At 43.1% G+C, this 20,928-nt stretch overlaps 1 protein-coding gene across 1 annotated transcript in view; it reads left to right on the forward strand.

Moving 5' to 3' along the window:
• Positions 1-20,928, forward strand: part of MAD1L1 (mitotic arrest deficient 1 like 1) — a 249,167-nt gene that overhangs the window by 158,371 nt on the left and 69,868 nt on the right. Inside the window, exon 16 of the mRNA XM_083372455.1 lies at positions 20,490-20,680. Within this exon, the coding sequence (XP_083228581.1) occupies positions 20,490-20,680 (191 nt within the window). The remainder of the gene's footprint in view (positions 1-20,489; positions 20,681-20,928) is intronic.

Genomic DNA, 20,928 nt, shown 5'->3' on the forward strand with positions numbered 1-20,928 from the left:
AGGAAGTCTAGCAGAAGATTAGAGGCAAATGCTGATCTAAAATGATCTATTAATATGACCGAGATGTTAATGAGACAGTACAGGAATCTGTAGGCTGGAAATGTTTATAACCCAATCTTGAATTATCAAGAGATGAGAACAGGAACAGAAGAACAACATATCTGGAGGCCAAGAAGAATAATTGGGTCTTTGGTTCTTTCATTGTGAATCCATTGTGAGATGTCCACGTGGATTCAAAGAACGCGACAAAAGCAACCCTACCAAACGTGAACAGAGGATATGTATCAAGCGGTTAAAGCCGTAGAGGCAGCAGAGGAAAGTCTGGCAGAAGAAGACAACCCCAGAGAGATGGTGAAAGGCCTGGGCAAGTGGAAAGGCCGTTGTTGATCCAAGATTGAGCAAGAAATGTAGATGAAGGGCCAAGCGTGGGAAACTCCCCCTTACCCCGGGCTTTCCCAGTGTGGTAGGGAGAAGACCAGCTTAAATGGGAGATAAATATGACCTTGCTAATTATTGCTGGCCATAAAGGGGCCTTCATTTATTTAATCTTAAAAATGTCCAGCCATAAAGGACATCCTCATGCATTTTAACCATCTTGTTTACCGGCAGGCAAGGAACTCCAGAAAAACCCTCCAGGGTGTTGTTCTCCACCGTTCGGTTCCTTGCTCCCCATGTCCGTCATTAGTCTTTACGGCACATTTGTGGGTCTCCTTCACCGTTTTTCTTTGCTCCATTTGCTCAAATCCCCAAATGAGAGTGGAGATACCTTTTTTTTTTTTTTTTGCTTCCCAGCACACAGCAAGGCGGTTCTTGGCTCTCTTCGGTTTTTTATTTTTATTTATTTTTTTTTTTTTTTAAATTCCATTTATATCCCACCCTTCTCCGAAGACTCAGGGCGGCTTACAAGCTTAGCAGTACTTAGCAGGTTTTATTGCTGGTGTACCCAGAAATTAAAAAGTGGACGTGCAAATATCGGTTGAACGTGGTCCACCACTTAATGGAAGGAGGTCCGCAACAGGAAGCTGTGTGGGATGTGTTGTGTTCTCTGTCAGGATGAGTGTTGTTAAGTTCTGAGGGAGATGGTTGTGTCTATCTTCTGACCACACCATGGGAAGTCTTCTTCTGAAGTCGTCTAGTCCACAAAGTCTCACTGCATTTAATTCTGTGGGACTTTCAGTCCCGAAAATGTTCCTTTCCTGACTCCGATTCCCACAACCCAGGAAACAGGTCCAGGCCGTCCTCTTCCAGGAACCTCAGGATGTTCACCAGGGCACTGTTCTCACAGGCTCTTGCCTGCCTGCCTCTCATGCTGCGTCTGGTCTCAATGGATTTAGCATTGCCTGCATTAGAAACTCAGAAACCATGTCAGGGCTACAGCGTACAGCACGTGGGGAATCCAGGAACCCATCTAGATGTTTGGAGCGTGGTGTCCCCTGCACCACCTGTGATGAAGATGTGCTGAATTCTGTGTACAGGGGATCTTCCCTTATCTGGGCTCCGAAGGGCTGCTTGCGCGCAGAGACATCTGAACAGTCATCTGACGACACCTCTCAGAACATTCTTCTTGAGCAATCGCCAGTCGCACCCTCACACCAGCCCTTCATCTTGGCACCATCGCAAGGCTCCTAGATATTATCTCTGGAGCATGTGCCATTAGTCAGCAGGCCAGCTTCAGGAGGGCGAAGCGCGCCAGCTATGAATCAGTCACCCTCGGTGGCGGAGGCTGTAACGAAAGCCGGGAGAAGAGAGAGATGAATGGCGCTTAAGGCGGAGAAGGCAGCAGTGAGTAAAACTTGTCATTTTGAAAGTCATTAGTGTCCGTGAAATAATGTTAATCTCTTTAACACTAATACATTTTGTTCGCCTTACACCCTTATTGAATATTTCCTTCCGTCGGTGATCCTTGGCTGCTTTTCTAGCAGACACTGTTCATAAAAAGAAGAAGAAGGAGAAGAAGAAGAAGAAGAAGAAGAAGAAGAAGAAGAAGAAGAAGAAGAAGAAGAAGAAAGAGAAGAAGAAGAAGAAGAAAGAGAAGAAGAAGAAGAAGAAGAAGAAGAAGAAGAAGAAGAAGAAGAAGAAGAAGAAGAAGAAGAAGAAGAAGAAGAAGAAGAAGAAGATTGGTGCACAAACATTTAAGCAACCAGTTTCACTTGATCACGGCTGGCGTTCTCCTTTAAGGTACATCCAGTCATTAACTGCTCTCGCTGTTGGGTCTGAAGATCTGGAAGCAAAGGCAATGTATTTGTGAACAGAAACCCGGATTCCTGGCATGTGGAGCCATGGTTGATCTTCCTGCTGCCCCCATTTGTGTCCAGTACCAGATGCAGTTTTTTCTCCTCCCAATTTATCAATTATTTTTGTAGTCTTAAAAAAACCATCAGGCAGAGGCTCCAGAAACCAAGAAAGAGACGTGGTGATTCTCCCAAGCAGATTTCTTTATTGTTCTTCTCCCATAGACAGAATCTTGCCAAAATAGAGCATGCTAACACCGCCATAAAGCATGTACTTTGGGAACTATTAAGGAGGAACTGTCTTCACCCGCTTTCTCTCACACAAACTAATTGAACTGCATTCTTTATTGATTTCTTTCTGGTTCCTCACCTATAGATCTTGCCAATCTAAAGCAGATTACCTGCAGCATTAAATATATACTCTGGAAACCATTGAGGAGGAGCCGTCTTCACTCTCTCTCACACATTTTGTTGCCGCTTGCTTGTCTGGAGTGCAGCCCCTCCCTCCTGGGAACCCAGACCACATTCCATCACAAATAATGCCAGACGCATTGCCCTCGTCAGTATAATTTAGTTTCCAGTGAGAAACTGCAATTAAGGTTTTAGATGTGTGGTATTGCGCAACAAGGGACACGGTGGCTCAGTGGGTTAGGACGCTGAACTTGTCGATCAGGAGGTCGGCAGTTTGGTGGGTCAAATCCTGAGTGCCACATAACAGAGTGAGCGCCTGTTACTCGTCCCAGCTTCTGCCAACCTAGCAGTTAGAAAGCACGTAAAAATGCAAGTAGAAAAATAGGGACCGCTCCGGTGGGAAGGTAACAGCGTTCCGTGCGCCTTTGGCGTCTAGTCATGCCGGCCACATGAGCACGGAGACGTCCTCAGACAAGCACTGGCTCTTCGGCTTTGAAATGGAGATGAGCACTGGCCCCTAGAGTCGGAAACGACTAGCACGCATGTGCGGGGGAACCTTTACCTTTATTGCACAACAGTTGTTGGCTTATTTTGATTACAATGCTAGTCATTTTTTTTATAAAAATCTCAAATGTCCTTCCTTCCTTCCTCCCTCTCTCCCTGTGCATCCTGGAGTACCCAATATGGACACCCCTTCATTAGGGTCCCTTTATACATCTTGCAAGTAGCTTGAAGTGCTTGGAAGGTCCACGAAGTTCTAGGTCCACTTCTCCCTAAGAAAGAGAAAAATGCTAGGACCATTAAATGTCTGAATCGGGTTCATAACCTTCCTTGAAGGGGGATAACCATTCTCCACAAGTCACTGCTCTTCCTCTAATGCCAGTGGCTCTGTTGAGACCTTTGATAGTGTTGCATATCTCCTAATTACTGTATAAACACCAACTAATTAAGTGTATATAATATGCCCCAAAGTGTGCTAAAGGAGAATGGCAGTGGAATATGAATTAGTTGATCATGGCTTGATCCAGGGTAAACTTTTGCCTCGAATCGCTAATTATTCTCCCAGGCGTGGTGAGCTTTAAGGCCAGGAGATCTATCAGCTGCTCTAAAGAAGCTCTGGAGCTCCACCTGGAAGGAGGAAAGGATGGAGAAGTTGGATCTGATCCCTTTTATCCCCCCTGGGATTGACGGATGAACCGCAGGCAACAGAGCGACGGGGTGGGGAGGCGCGTCGCAGGCTGTCTCCCGACTCGGCTCAGATCTTATCTTTCCTTGATAATAAGGATAATCAAATCTGCATTTCCTTTTGGAATTTTCATTAAAATTGCAGGACCAGTGATTACACAGCTGCTTAATTTAAATCAGTGGGGATTTTGAAACATGCTCAGATATTTTTAAATACTGCTCTCACTTCCTTGTTTACAGTGTTATGATTAAGTGGAATTCTCTGTAGTTGTTTTCAAGCATTAGTTCCTAACTCCCCCCCCAAAAAAAAAGGGGGGGTAAGAAGAAGATTCTTGCAGTTCTCCTTAAATAAACTTTTTTTCTGGGGAGGGAAAGAGAGCAGTAGACTTGCAAGCTGCTGCTGCTGAAATAATAATTTTTGGCGATGACTTACCTTCGGGATTTGGTGTGCGAAGAGGGCGGGGGGTGGAATGTGCTTTCCAAAGCACCAGAAGGCAACAATAAGCAATGGGTGGAAATTAATCAAGGAGAGAAGCAACCTGGAATTAAGGAGAAACTTCCAAACAGTGAGAACAATTAACCAGTGGAACAGCTTGCCACCAGAAGTTGTGGGAGCTCCATCTTTGGAGGCCTTTAAGAAGAGATTGGACAATTATTTGCCTGGAATGAGATAGGGTCTCCTGCTTGGGCTTCAAAGTCACTTCCAGCTCTATTCTGATTGACTGATTCGGGTGGAAATTGTCACCTTTCTACGATGCTTACAAAGCCTTTCCTTGGTGTCGGGTTTGGTCCCCTCTCAAGCCTACTGTTGTTGTTGTTGTTAGCTGTGAAGTCGTGTCCGACCCATCGCGACCCTATGGACAACGTTCCTCCAGGCCTTCCTGTCCTCTGCCATCTTCTGGAGTCCATTTAAGCTCACAAGCCTACTGTAAGACCATCTTTTTAGAGCGTTATTTTTAAAAGGAACTAGAGCGCTTCTGAAGAGAGAGGTGGCTAAAGAACCCGCAGGATTGTGGAGGTGGATCGGGAAAGAGATGTGCAGCCTTCGTGCGGTTGTGTGGATAGTGAGGATCCACTCACAGAGGAGCAAGTTCTCGGTTAATTTGTCCTATCTGGGTGAACACAATTACGATGGAGTGATTTGGGGTTAAAGAGGCAAAGGATTTCCTGCATTAATGCGGATTGGATTAGAACTTTACGGCCTCTCCAAATTCTGAGATTCCTTAGAATAAACCCCTAACAGTCATTCCCATCCTCCTCCTGTAATCAAACATTAATGCCTCCTTAAGTAACACCAGCTGCCTGCAATTAATGCAGGTTCGAGTCCCACCAGGCTCAAGGTTGACTCAGCCTTACATCCTTCCGAGGTCGGTAAAAATGAGGACCCAGATTGTTGGGGGCAATTAAGCTGACTTTGTAATAATGCCGCTTGGGGTGTGTGTGAAAGCCCTAATAAGCAGGCATATACATAGAATGAAGGCTACTGCTAAGCTTGTAAGCCGCCCTGAGTCTTCGGAGAAGGGCGGGATATAAATGGAATTAAAATAAATAAAAATAAATAAAATATTTCCAATGTTCTATTAGTACAATATTATCATACCCCAGTAAAACGTCACTGAAATCTCCACCCTCTGTCTCTCTACTGTGGGTTAATTATAGAGGGGACCTCATCCATAACTCCCCAATCAGACAGATTAACAACAACCACCTGCTTTTCCCTCTCTCTTCGGTCTTATCATCTAGAAAGTCCCCCCCCCTTTCCTTGGAAGGATGGAGGAAGGCCCAGCTGTTGTCACCATTTCTGTCCCTCCACCTGGGACCAAATGAAGAATTCATTACATTTCAAATGGGAGCCCTTGCTGCATACATTAGCCTGTTTTAATCATCTTGCCACGATTCCACCCCAAAAAAGGGGGAAAAGAAAAATGAAGGTTTAAAACTCTTGTCTTGCCGAAAGTAGACAGATTGACTCCAAAATGACTCAGTCAATAAAAGATGAGCTCTGGAGAAAAAAACTTCTCCTCTACTGAAAGTATTTGGGGGAATTAGGTTTTTCTAAGCCCACTGTCAAAAATTAATAATACATACAGCATGTAAAATGGTTTAGCCCCCTACAGCCTTACACAAATATATCTTTCACTTGCTAAATGTGACATGACTCCCAGGATTTTCCATCCTTTATCCCAAGGGGATGTTATGTGTGGATGTGTGTAATAAACCTCTAGATAATTACAAAGTGTGTTCCTACTTCAAAAGAGAAGGAAGAACAGCAGCAAGATGGATAGACACAGTTGTGGTAGGGGTTGTTGGAAGAGCTGAACAACAAGTTAGGGGTTGATCGTTGTGGAGAGAAGCTATCTGTGTGGTTGCTAACAGTCACAAGGACTTGGTGGCATGTAATCAATCAATTAGTCCTATTTAGCAATTCACGATTTAGCCAAGGCTGTCAGAGGATCTCACAGTCCGTATTCTTTCAATTAATCAAGTTTTTTAATGGCGTCACAGCTGAGAGAAGACATACAACGTGTTTTTTTTAATCTTCTCTTGCTGTGAAATATCTAGAAAACTGCATGGAGATGGTTTTAAAATTCTAAAAAAGAGTTGAAATATTGTTTCGTAGCCTTCACATTGCAACTAGCTGCTTCTTAAAATGCGACATCTTGTTGTCTTCCATTTCCAGCCTTAATTTCTGTTGGGTTGGAAGATACATGGGCGATAGATATTCTTCTGGAGGCAACTCATTCTATTGAAAGTGTCCCTTTTTTTCCAAATGTTCATCAGACACGGTCTTCACTTTATGGACTTCAGTTTTCAGTTCTGTGGTCTTCGTTTTGTGGTCTTTCAATCCATGATGACCAAGGCTATCAACTTTATTCAAACCATGGACAGGAGGTTTAAGCACTTGGAGTTTTCTCAGTCATCCATCTTTAAGCTCTCTGAAGAATTGCAGCTCTCTTCACAGTCTCTTGCCTGTCTCTTTGTTGTTCAAAGAACAGAGCAAGCCATTCTGGGCAGTTAACAAACCTGTTAATGTTGGTTTTGCTGAAAGATGTGTTTGAAGAGAATCAGTTTTTCAGAGCTGTTGGTTCAGTACAATACATGCCAGCCCAGTCTCCTCTCGAAGTTTGTTCCTTGATCTTTCTGTGCTTAAAAGAAGACTACATTTTTCCCCTCGTGGCATGGGGTAAAGCAAGGACCATGTCTTTGACCTGTGAAAAGCATAACTAGATTGGCTTCCTTCTCCCCACTCTGGTTTCTTAGGCAATTGTCATCTTCCATCTTGACCACACATGGCGAGTCAATTCCAGTGCGTGGGCCTGAGGGGACTCCTCCTTTGCCCCGTGGCATTTGTGGTATTTGACACGGTCTCATTGTGCCCACCAGGCGATTTGTTCATTGCTTGATGTAAAACATTGTTCTGCTTCAGTTCAACCACGAAAGCGCTCCTGAGAAGACTGACAAATATTATTAATAATGATTCATGGAACAGGAGATAAAAAGGAGGAGGCAAAAGCAGAATTCGGGCGCTTGTTTTTGTTTGCAAGGGGAAATTAATAATAATAAATAATAATAAACCTTTATTGTCAAAGTACAACATGTGTACATTGAGATTAGCTGAGCCTCCCCCCCCTGCTCTCTCCCCCCAACACACAGTGACAACAAACCCTCCATCCCACCACACCATGTGAACCAACTACACCACACACCGGCCTCCCAAGTCAATTCTGCATAAGATTATGTCCCATTTAAAAGCCTAACAGCCCACGGATAAAAGCTATTTGTTAGCCTGTTGGTACGGCTGGCTATATTCCTGTATCTCCTACCGGATGGTAGGAGAGTAAAGAGATACCGTCCAGGGTGTGAGTCATCCCTGAGAATCTTCCTCACTCTTCCAAGGCAACGAGCCCTGGCGAGGTCATCCAGTGGTGTCAGGGGACAGCCCACAATGTCTTGTGCTGTGCTCACCACCCTCCGTAATACTTTCCTATCCGCGGCTGTCAGACCAGCATACCAAACCACAATACCATACGAGAGGACGCTCTCTATAGTAGACCGGTAAAAGGGTTCCCTGGGTACTTTCCCTTGTAACATCTGACCTCACGAGCAGCATGTCACTGCGTGTTTTTTAGTTTTGCCAGCTTCGCTCATTTCTGTCCGTACATGTTCCCCTGCTCTCTGCACCTGTGTTATTATCTTATCATGCAACCATAGTGAATCTCACATGTCCAGCTATGTTATGGTTTCAGACCGTTTTGTGCGCATGTCTAGAAAAAGTTTCTCACTTTAGTTTCTCTTTACTTTTGCTTTGTATTCTGCCTGACGAGAGAATGTAGTCAGCTTAGGTCTTTTGTTTTCTCATTAAAAGTTTTACAGTAGAGTATGCTTCGCTTTTCTTTCTTTGATGTTCGCCATGCATCAGATGAGCCACGCTCCATCCTCCTCGGATAGGAAGTTTAATTCTTCCGTGACACAGCAGGAGAAATTCAGATGGAAGAGTTGAAGAAAGTTCTTTGTTCCTCCCCTTCATCCACATTGCCAACATCTCCACAAAGCTGCTGAATGAATTGCTTTGGAGATCTGGGTTCTAATACCAACAGTGCAAAAAAGGTCTTAATTTAATTTATACAGAGTTCTTGGAACTTTGAACCCAGCTTTGGGATGGATGATACATCAGACACATTTAACTCCGCCTTCCAGCTCAGCCTACTCATTTCCTACAATTTTCTTTCCTTACTCTGCATCAAAAGCCTTTGGGGAGGAGGTTTGGGATCTTCCAACCTTCCTTGAGCATTAGTACCCCAACATCTACTTTTAGGGCAAGATCAGCCTTGGGTAATAAATTCTAGAGAGAGAGAGAGAGAGAGAGAGAGAGAGAGAGAGAGAGAGAGAGAGAGAGAGAGAGAGAGAGAGAGAGAGAGAGAGAGAGAGAGATAGGATTAATCCTTTGTGGCAATTCATTCAGCTTAAATTAACATTCCTGTTATCCAAAATACAGTTATTGGCTGAATAATATCCATGGTAAGAGATGGACCACAATTTGCCAGACAAGAAAGAAAGCATATACTAGACAGAAATATAACTTTATTTGAGGTTTAGCTTAGTTTCCTCCGTTTCTAAGTACAAACTCAACTGAAAACAGCTTCCCCAGTAAAACAAGGTTGCTTCTAAGTGTGTCACGGCTCCGTGTGTCCAACCGCTAGATCATCCCGTGCCTTACTTGATTGATCTATCAATTAAAAAAGCCAAAGCTTGCTACCAGAGTCGTAAATTAAACCAGACTCCACATGGTAGCTATTAAAGGATACTTCTTGAAATTCCCAGCCTGAAACGCAATTCATCTTCTCATCCCACGATCTGCCCACAAGAATGTTGATTCAAGGATTTCATTTTTCTATAGTTATCTGTAGGTGGTGGTTGGCTGCTGGCTTAATTTGTCTATTTCCCCCCCACACACACATGAGTTGTGGGGGGTGGCAAGGAAGCCTCATCAGTACTACCTCTCTTTCCTCCCCAGCCTGGATCCTGGGGTGTCACCAAATGGTAATCTCCTTGGTAGATAATTGTACTTTTTCAGATCGTGTTTATGAAAGGTGACAAACAGTTCGCTGAAAAGAGAAGTTAATAGCATAGAAATGTCTCTTGCTTGAAAGTCGGCACAGAAATTATCTAATGCGTCTCTTGAAAACCAGCCTTGCCTCCACTGTTAGATTTAAGGAGTGAATCTTCTCATTTGCATATAATTTTGGGTCTGGTGTGTCATCTTTTGTGCAAAGCACGCCATTTCTTCCGCACCAGTGGAGCTTCTTGCCTTGTCCAAGCGTTTGTCTTCACAGGTTCTCCACCAAGTAGAAGAGGGGGATCTTTCTATGTTTGGAGCTGTGAAACTGGATGGATCTGATGTAGTTATTGGGCACAAGTTCATCAAAGAGGGGGTCAACTTATTTTCCAAAGCAGCAGAAGGCAAGACAAGAAACAATGGGTGGAAATTAATCAAGGAGAGAAGCAACCTGGAACTAAGGAGAAAGTTCCCAACAGTGAGGACAATTAACCAGTGGAACAGCTGGCCTCCAGAAGTTGTGGGTGCTTCATCGCTGGAGGTTTTTAAGAGGAGGCTGGATAGCCACTTGTCTGGAATGATATAGGATCTCCTGCTTGAGTAGGTGGTTAGACTAGAAGACCTTCAATATCCTTTCCACCTCTACTTTGCTCGACTGATCTTTAGAACTTCTAGCTCATCAGCCTTGGACCAAACTCTCATGGTGGGAAGAAGACTTTGGGGGCAATGCTGGTGGAAATGACCTACTTTTCTCTCCACGTTTTCTTAGCAAATACATGGACAGAGTTTCCAACGTTAAGTCTGTGGCCTCCAGACAGCTTTGAGGAAAATGGGACATTTTAGAAAGAGGTAGTCAAGTTTCTTTAGAAGTCATTTTCTTCACCCAGTTTTCTCTTTTAACTCACACCTTGAGAAATGCTGGGGTTAATTATTGTGAGCTGACAAACCCCATACAGATAGACCTCATTTGTTTAGTGCAGGGGTCTTCAAACTTGGCCCTTTTATGACTTGTGGACTTCAACTCCCAGAATTCCTCAGGCAGCGTGCCTGGCTGAGGAATTCTGGGAGTTGAAGTCCACAAGTCATAAAAGGACCAAGTTTGAAGACCCCTGGTTTAGTGAGTGCTACATTCCACATTTAACAGGAACCCCATTACAGTCAACTAGCTTGTTTTTGAATGGTCTGGTGCTCTTCAGTTTTCTAAATGAAGACTTTTCCCCACACCTCCCAAGGTCTTCAGTTACCGAATGCAATTTCTAAACAGCTTGTCTTGGTACCTCGCACGTGTTTCAGAGTTAATTTAAGAGGCATTTTCACTGTATATCAACAGTGAGTCACCGCTGAAAAATCTCAATTTACCATTCTCCCATTGTTGGCTTCTTCTTCTTTCTTTTTTTTTAATATGAGCGGAATGTTTCTTTTAAAAAGAAATTGTCGGAGATGAATGGCTATTTTGCTTACATTTCTGAAGCCACGTCTTTGAGAGTTTACCTGAATTTCTAGCTCTGTCTCCTAGCAATTGCTTTTCCTACTGATAGCCAAGGAACCAGGGTGTATACCAGGGATAAAATGTGTCTGCATAAAACAGTTCCCTGAATTTCCTCTCTTCCATTTTGGTTTTTGGTTTTCCCCACACACACAATATATCTGTGACGATAACAGGAATGCCCCAGAAGCCTCTGAAAACACACCGGTGGCAATAAAATGTACCATTGCATTAAATGCACACTATTAAATGCATTTCACTTACAATGCCCAAGGCTTTTGCTAACAAACAAACCAATGTAGAGTGTGAGCGTTTGGGAGGAGATGTGATTATAAACCAACCATATTCTGCTCACAATTTGTGGACCTTACGGCTTGTTTTGTGTAATGTTGTTGTTGTTTGTTGTTAGCTGCGAAGTCGTGTCCGACTCATCGCGACCCTATGGACAACGTTCCTCCAGGCCTTCCTGTCTTCCACCATCTTCTGGAGTCCATTTAAGCTCAATTGTGTAATACATCAGCTCAAAATCCACCTACTTTGGCTTAATCTGTTGGCGCTTTAAGCTCCAAAATAACTTATTCCACTTATTTAAATTCCTTAAATAACAACAGTGAGATTAGGGTGAGGCTCACACATGGACTTAGGTCACAATATGCTTGCAAACCCGTCTCTTTGAAAATCACGGTGTAGTCCAGTTAACCTTTATTAACATAATCCGTAGCTTCAGATGCTTAGGATCCTCCTGGTCAGTGGGATAATTTGGATTCCAAACATCTATAAGCAGAGTGGGTTTTGTTTTTCATTCGTTTAACCGTTATCAAAAAGAGAGAGAGAAAATCCTCATAAATTTATTACAATGTAAGCTTCTGTGCAGAAATTTAAGATACAAAACTAATTCGATATGGATCCCTGCCTACAAATTCTGTGTTTCTTAACCTTGTGAAGTTGGAGAAGTGTGGATTTTAACTCCCAGAATTCCCAGACATTGTTTCTCAATTGGGTAGGTCTAGTTTAATGAAGAGAAGGACAAGGGGTGACATGATAGCAGCGTTCCAATCTCTCAGGGGCTGCCCCAAAGAAGAGGGAGTCAAGCTGTTCTCCAAAGCGCCGGAAGGCGGGACAAGATGCAACGGGTGGAAACTAACCAAGGAGAGAAGCAACCTGGAACTAAGGAGGAATTTCCCAACAGTGAGAACAATTAACCAGTGGAACAACCTGCCTCCAGAAGCTGTGAATCTTGGCCACTTGAAGATGTATGGACATCAGGTTGAAACATTGTCCAAGACACAAGTTGAAAACTGTCCGTTGGCTGCCAGCAACATCTTTATCCCAACTTGATAACTGTCATTGCCCTATGAAGACGAGACAAGGCTTGGTTCTCATCCTTGAAGGGCACAATTCTTATTAGGGCCAGGACCTTCTTCGGAATATCTCTGGGCACGAAGAGATTTACCTGCTTTTCTCCTCCTCTTAATAAACTCCGAAGCACCCGAGACCAGCAAGTCCATTTCCAATGATAAACTTCACAATTAGATCTTTTCCTGCTCAACTTTGCCAACGTTTTCTAATAAAATCCCATTAATAATTAATGCCCAATTATTAAATATTTAAAAATTTAAAAGTGAAATAGTTTTTTTTGGGGGGGGTGGGGAGGTGGTTGTTTTTTTTTAAAGCGTGCATGCGATGAATAATTTAGCGGCTGCAAACGAGCTTACTCGTGAGAGGGGGTGGCTGGCAGCGGTGGTGCTTTGGTGCTCTGCAACCCACATTTTTCCAGACGCCGAAGTGAGGTTGCCCAGCAGCAGCGTCTCGGTTGGGTAGAGGGGTGACAGGATCGTTCCCAGGCTGTCGTGGAATGTGAGAATGGCCGTGGGAGACAGGGAAGAGATGCTGCCTACTGCAAGGGTCAGATAAGAGAGGGCATGGCCCAGAGCTGCTTAACGGGTGGAGAAAGAAACTCAGAGGGGAACCCCTCCAGCTGCTTAGGCTGCAAAACAAGATGGCAAGATTTTTGCGTGTTGCACTCCACGATCCGGGTCCTCGGAAGGCTGAGTCAACCTTGAGCTGGTAAGAATCAAACTGATGGCAGTCGGCAGAATTAGCCTGCAGTACTGCATTCTAACCACTGCACCAACACAACTCTTTGAAAGGACTGAAGTGTGAGAGAGAGAGAGATGGATGAAAACTGAGCTACAAGAAGATAACTCTTTCCCACCTCCTTGTCCTTCACAAAAGATAAGGCAGGGTGACGTGTCCTTCACGTTGGTCCCTTCTAAAGTCCCCCCCCGAATTCTTATTGCTTGGCTTCGTAGTTCTGCCTCCTCGCTGTCGGCTTTGTTCTGCCTAAGCAGTATTGCCTTTAAAAAATGGTTTTCATAAAGCGGGCTGCAGGAAGAGAAGTGGAACATGACAAATGTTCCAATAAAGAGGGAGCAGATACCCCCAGATCTGGGACTTCAGTGAGGAGGTCAGAGGGCTCTCCAAAAGTACACCCAAAGGAGCCGTTGAGTATGGAAAGCAAACTCTTCAGTTCCAACTGAAGGGCCAAAGGAAGAAATGGACTTTTGAGGCAGACGTGAATGGTTGACAATTACATGTGTACTTAACTTGGAAACGATGACGAGGAAGCAAAGGAGTTAAAACCAGGATCAGAGAATGCCAGCTGGCCTCTCTGAGGGTTACTCAGGAGAGTTGACCCCAAGATCAAGGAACATTGCCTTCCACAGAGCTCCTCTGTTGTGCTGACGCAGGACAGCAGTGTTTGTTTTCCTCTGCACAACTGCAGTGGTGACACCTCGCTGTTCACCATGGAAGCCGCTCTGTTGGTCTCAGCCATCATGCAAATATAGAAGGTCAGGCTGACCTTTCAAGAAAGCTGGTGGTGACAGGGGAGAGGAGAGAAACGATGGTGGTGGGTTGGGTCCATCCTGCTTACGGTGAGAGATGGGAAATGGAAGCTTGCGTCGAAGAAACGCAGCATCCATGGTTTCAATTAATAGATTCCACCAACTCTTGGCGCCTTTAATTTACGTCTCTTGTAATGGTACGTGGGAAAGATGGAAGAAGAGTGTTTTCCGGTGAGACCGGTCTATCGATCAGGGCAACCTGGTCTACCCAGTTATGGGACGGAGCATGCCGCTGCCGCTTTCGCCTTTCAGCCCCAATCCAGGAGTCTTTGGAGGCTATCGCTTCTGCAACCAACTATTTCTGTGTTAAATTTTAAATTTTACTGACAAAGAAGTCTTCCTTTAATTCTTTGTCGGTAAGATTTAAAATTTAACATGAAGGAAGAGATGCTGTCTAGGGAAACGATTTGATAAAAGAGCCCAGAGCTATATAATGGGAAGAGAAAGAGACTCAGAAAAGAACTCCTAACTTATCAGCCTGAAAAAGAGACAGTGGGACATTTGTCTTTTAGACCTGCAAGTTTCTATTAATGTACCTTCCAAGAAAGTAGAATCTGAATGTGTGTCCTTTTTTGGTCTGTCTGGAACGGCTGAACTTGACCAAGAAAAAATAGAGTTCCAGATGTGGGCAGATACCTATTTTGACTTCAAAAGTTTTGTGAACACCCAATGAAAGAAAGGTAAAGGGACGCGGTGGCTCAGTGGGTTAGGACGCTGAGCTTGTCGATCAGAAGGTTGGCAGTTTGGCGGGTCGAATCCCGAGTGCCACGTAGCAGAGTGAGCGCCTGTTACTCATCCCAGCTTCTGCCAACCTAGCAGTTCGAAAGCACGTAAAAATGCAAGTAGAAAAATAGGGACCACTCCGGTGGGAAGGTAACAGCGTTCCGTGTGCCTTTGGCGTCTAGTCAGGCCGGCCACATGACCACGGAGACGTCCTGGGACAAGCGCTGGCTCTTCGGCTTTGAAACGGAGATGAGCACCGGCCCCGAGAGTCGGAAACGACTAGCACGCATGTGCGGGGGAACCTTTACCTTTACCTTTTAATGAAAGAAAACCCTTTTTGCAAAGGGAGTATTTTGATAACACCAACTGAAAGTTTTCAAGGAGTGTTTTAGGCTTTGGTGCCTTTCAAGAAATCCTTGTCATGCAAGATGGCAGACACCCTGAAGTAAATGTCTTGGGGGGTTGGGGGAGGAAGAAGCAAGGAAAGATAATTTTGATATTCAAGTTATTTTTACTCGGGTGCCAGCCATAGAGATAGGCTGCATCTCACTGTCACAGAAATTAAAGCATTGAGCAATAATAGCATCTCTCATTGTTAAGGGTACCGGTGCACATCACTATTTACAAAACGGAGATATTTTGATTCTCTTTTAGCTTTTCAATGAATTGAGAAGAAAAAGGATTTTAGGTAAAAGAGAGTGGAATATTTGTTCTAAGACTAAAGACGCCTATTATTGAAGGAGGCTTTTTTTGGGTGGGGGGAATCGCAGTGGATATTAAATGCCTGAGAAAATATCTATGATGGAAACATATCATGGAAACTGCCTTGGGGCTTTAAAGATGCCAACAGTTGAGATAATTTCAGATTGTTCTCTGCTTTGCTTTTGGTAAAGTTAATCTCACAGTTGCAGTGTCACCTAATGGAGCCTTTTTTTTTCCCAGGCTGTTTCTCAGGGAGCTCTTAAAATATCCTACGACATAAACTCTCTTTTCAGCTCATTCTGCCAGTCTTCTGAAAGAGCCCTGGCAAATGAAACAAGCAGATTTTATCTCTCTACAGAGTGGAGATCATAAACGTGTGGAGATCTGAAAGCTCTTTCTGTGCCTCTCCTAGATGTCCTTGCCTTATTTAATATCATCCCATTTGGTTTTATGTCCTTCACACAGGATTGCAAAAATCTGTTGAGTCTTGGAGGAGCTGCCAACGACTTAAGTGAGCAGAACATAATGCCAGTTTCCAAAGAAGAATAGAATAGACAGGTGTAATGTTACAAGCGCAGTATGCTGGAATGGGGTAGAAAGACCAAACCAGGTAGAGATAGGTGGAGAAATGGGCCATACCCTAAAAGCTTTCATTGTAGTAGCTTGTAATGATAATGTAGCTATAGGAATATGACAGTAGCAGCTTGGTAACTCTTTTCATGGGTGTGAAGGACTAGCTCTCTAGAGAAAGTTTTGACACTCATACAGGTGGAAGGAAAGAAGAAGAGGACAGGTAACCTCAAGGAGCATAGACTCAGTTACGGTGGCAATGGATGTAACATTGGAAGACTAAAGGGCCAGGTTGGAGAAGATCTATTTTAGGTGGTCGCTAAGAATCAACCTTGAGGCACACAGAGTTGGCTCATTTTGCCAAAAGTTTTGGAATCCAATATTACATTGGACTAACTGGACCTTAGCTCTGTTATAGTAATGTTACGTGAATAGAAGGGGACATAACTTCTGCACAGAAGAAATTATTTTTACACACTTGAATGTATACAGTGGTACCTTTGTACTCAACTGCTTTAAAACTCATCGAATTTAGTACTCAACGCATTTTGACATGAAAATGTTGTCCCGGTACTCATCGTTTGTTTGGTACTCATCGTTTTTGATCCTCATCATACCTCCTGGAAACAGTTAACAATGAGTACCAAGGAACCACTGTAGTTACTTATGTGTAGTTGTTTCCAGACCCAAAATAAGAAAAACAACAACAATGAAATTTGGACTCTCGCAATCAGAGCTTTCCACACCTCTATTATTATTATTATTATTATTATTATTATTATTATTATTATTATTATTATTATTATTATTATTATTATTATTATTTAATTTTTATACAGCCCTTCTCCCGAAGGACTCAGGGCGGTGTAGAGGGCAATACAATAAAATACAATATATAAAAATTAAAAGAAATATTAAATACAACAGCCCTTTGGCGGAGGCTTTTAAATAGTTCCTATAGCCTGCTAAGAGTATTCCTTTTGCTTTGTTTTCTCATTTTTTCCCCCCATCTGCCTTGCAGAAATCTTTTAGCTGAGAAAAAAATTTGAAGGTATGCTGGCCTGTGCTGTAGGTTTGAAATCTACTCTCAGATTTTTAATAATAGTTGGGGGGTGGGACTTTGAAGTCTGTTTCCAAAACTTTTCTTTTCCTATCTTGTCAGTCCTTCAAGTTATACACGGAGATAACTTTTAGATTTTTCTCTTGCTGAAAGATCCAGTGTTCTTTTAAGGTTTGGGTTTTTTTGAACAAGAAGACTCCTGCAAGGAAAGAAGAGGGGGAAAAAATATTCCAAAGAATGACTCAAAAGACTCTGAAATAAGTGGAAACGGATTCTTCTGCCAGACAGAGCCTTACAAAGCACTGATCCTAGAAAAGTGCTCGAATTTCTGCACCTGACATATTTCAGTGGTTTATTATTTGGAATCTGCAAACAGCTGCATATAAACAGTACGCATTCAGATTTGCAGAAGGATGTCATGTTTAACTATAGCAGGGATGTCAGCTTCTATTTACTTGGAGATTCATTGAAATCTGCAATTTGACCAGAGGTGTCTAACTTTGCATACGACTGTATGTTAAAGTCAGGGTTGGTGTTTAAAATAGAAGATGACCATGGGCTAGGATTCTGATCCAATTCCTCTGAAGCTTTTTTCTTGTTGTTGTTTTGAGGTATGAAACTTCAGGGCAGTTTAAGAAGCTTGGCATCCGGACTAGAATATCTGGAGACAGGTTGTCCTGTGGTAACCTCCTGACTAGATCATTATTTGGCCTAGTTTCCGATTTTCTGGAGATCAGCAGCCTGATTACGGATTGAGATGGAAACTTGATTCACTGTAGGGTTTTTGCTAGTTAAAATTCTGTTTGGAACGCAGTGACATTTTCATTAGAAGACAGAAAAAGCTTTGCCCCGTGTTTGTTTTTTGTTTTTTTTTTCCAAAATAGCGTGAATTATTCACTCTGGTTCATGTAAGTGTGCGGGGGTGGATGCTAGGAGCGAACAGTTTTTGAAGGATGGGTATTTGGGAAGGGGAAGTTAAAACGGGATGGAGACTTTGATGTCCCAGAAAACAAGAACATCTCTTTCCCTTCGCGCTAAGTCCGTTTTGCCTCAAGGCCTTTCCATTCCAGCTTAGCTTGCCTAAAAACACCAGATCAGATCCAACATGAGATCCTGGCACTAGGATCCCACGCTTTTTTGTGAAATCTAGTTTTGGAGGAGAACAGAACTTTGAAGACAAGGAAGAGGGACTTTTAGAAGCACATCAACTACCCAACAGGGGGAAGAAAAAATCTGGCGTCTTGGCTGGAATACCAGTCCACTTCAACTCCCAGAATTCCTGAGTCAGCATGGCTCAGCTTGGAAACCTCTCCCTTTCCCCTCAGCATAGCTGACTCAGGAATTATGGGAGTTGAAGTCCATGAGTCATAAAAGAGCCGAGGTTGCCTACCCCTGGGCTAGACCATACAATAAACGATTGCGGGAACTGGGTATGTCTAGTCTAACAAAAGAAAGGTGACAATCTTTCAATATTTGAGGGGTTGTCACAGAGAAGAAGGGATCAACCTCTTCTTCAAAGCTCCTGAAGGCAGGACAAGAAATATCAAAGAGAAAAGCAACCTAGAACTAAGAAGAAACTTCCTAACAGTGAGAACAATCAACCAGTGGAACGGCTTCCCTCCAGAAGTCGTGGATGTTCAGTTTCCCTGTCTTTGAACAAAATTTGTAGCAAGAAATAACAGAGAATGATCCCAGTACTGACCAGTGTTGGGATTTTGCATTCTCAACTGCCAGATCCCTAAGCAAGATCTCTCTCATTGTTGCTGCTGCTGTTGTTACATCAGTTGCAATTATGGGCCAGGGTTAAACTCAAACCCAATGTAATGCAATGATTAAAATAAAAATAAATAAACCCAACTTCAATCATAAGAAGAACTACTTTGCAGAGAGAGGTTCACCTCAACCCTAGACTCCGTGCTTGAGGAACGTCAACTTTTCAAGGTCTTCCACCATCAGAATTCACATTGATCTTCAGACGAGGGTTCTGTGAAAGGCGGCTGGTCCCTTCAAACCAGCATTTCCCCTGTTCAGCCTGGTTATCGATGTCAGGAAAAGAAGGAAGGGTGATGGGAAGCAGATGTCATTAATGGCTCGTGCTAATTTATCTCCAAGACTAGGAAGAAGCTGGTGATTAAAAGTCCATCGAAATGTCTAAACAATGCTGGGGGGAAAAATGGGAGGGCAGCTTAATTCTTAAGGACGTGCTACTGAATCCCTCCCCCCCCTTCTTCTCCCACCAGCTGAGTCAAGCCAAGGCCTGATGCTTCCAGCTTTGAAAATTTGGACCAGAGAACTTGCATTGTCTTCCGAAAACAAATGCTCGGTTGGGTGTCTGGAATGTGCTAATACCCAGGCAGCTTTTGTCAGTGATTAAATACCGCCTAGCACCAAAAAGTGCAGACAAGGGATTGTAGATCTTTTCTCTGTTAGGAGGAGCTTCTGTTTTTCATCCAGTCTCTTGAAATTGCCGAGTGCCATGTCACATAGATGGAATTGTAGTCATTGTGCTAAGCAGCAGCTGCATCTTTCATAAGCATGATATACAAAAACTCAGTTGGAAAGTGGAGGGCACCCCTTGAATGACTGCAGATATTCAGCTGGAGCCACCTCCGTCCTCCTCTCCCACAGCCCGGTGGCCGGACAGTCATCTGGCCACGGAGGGGACGGGATAGAGACGTCACAGCCTCTGGAGAGCAAGTGTCTCCGTTTATTATGGGAACCAAAGCCTTCTGGGCTGCTGTGTTGATAAAACAAGCTGACTTAGGTGGCATCTCTGACTTGTGTTTAACTAAAGCTCTTCTCGGTAATTAATGGGGGGATAAATTGTGGCTTAATTACTCAGAAAGCACCTTGGGTGAAGGATTCATGGTAATTGTTGTGGATCCCCCTGAAGGATTCACTCGACTGGCAGCAAACTTTCCTAACGATAAAATACTGTCTGAGTGGCAGCCAACTCTGCTGCCTTTTCTTGGCCAAAAATCTGCCAGAGAGAGAGGAATGGCACGCGGATACAGAGTTTGCTGTTTTGTATAGCTTGGAGAGATTCCCCCCCCCTCTATGCAAAATAGAACACAGAATAGAAAATAGAATCGAATCGAACCCTCTCTTGCAAAATGCAAAATAGAACACGGAATAGAAAATAAAATAGAATAGAATGGAATGGAATGGAATGGAATGGAATGGAATGGAATGGAATAGAATAGAATAGAATAGAATAGAATAGAATAGAATAGAATAGAATAGAATAGAATAGAATAGAATAGAATAAATGGGAATAGAATGGAATGGAATAGAATAGAATAGAATAGAATAGAATAGAATAGAATAGAATAGAATAGAATAGAATAGAATAGAATAGAATAGAATAAATGAGAATAGAATAGAATAGAATAGAATAGAATAGAATAATGGGAATGGAATAGAATAGAATAGAATAGAATAGAATAGAATAGAATAGAATAGAATAGAATAGAATAGAATAGAATAGAATAGATGGGAATAGAATGGAATGGAATGGAATGGAATGGAATAGAACAGAACAGAACAGAATAGAATAGAATAGAATCATAAAAGGGCCAGGTTTGAAGACCCCTGACGTACAGACTCTGTGGAAACTGTGAAAACAAACAAACTGTAATCTCTTTCTGCTTTGTTCCAGAATTAAAGAAGCAGCTGGAAAGTGCGGAGTTGAAAAACCAGCGCTTAAGGGAGATCTTTGGAACAAAGATTCAAGAATTTCGCAAAGTGTGTTATAAACTGACCGGTTACCTGATTGATATTACGATTGAGAACCAATACCGTCTCACCTCTGTCTATGCTGAGCGCAAAGAAGACTGCTTGATCTTCAAGGCAAGTTATTTATTTTATTTCCTGTTCCCCTACCCATATAGGCATAACGTATCTGAGAAGATGGACAAGTGTAAACGTCAACAGTGTGTTCTTGGTGGACTTACTCAACTGATACCGACAAACACCTTAGGCATGTGTCTCCTTAGGGGGCTTAATGATGAGATGTTCTTCGAGTAAACTCTTTGGGCTACTTGACCTTTCTCCCTTTTTCTTTTTGGTTGAATGGAACAGTCTTTCTCCAGTGTGTC

The sequence above is a fragment of the Vipera ursinii genome, assembly GCF_947247035.1.
Source record: "Vipera ursinii genome assembly, chromosome: 13".
Taxonomy (NCBI): domain Eukaryota; kingdom Metazoa; phylum Chordata; class Lepidosauria; order Squamata; family Viperidae; genus Vipera; species Vipera ursinii.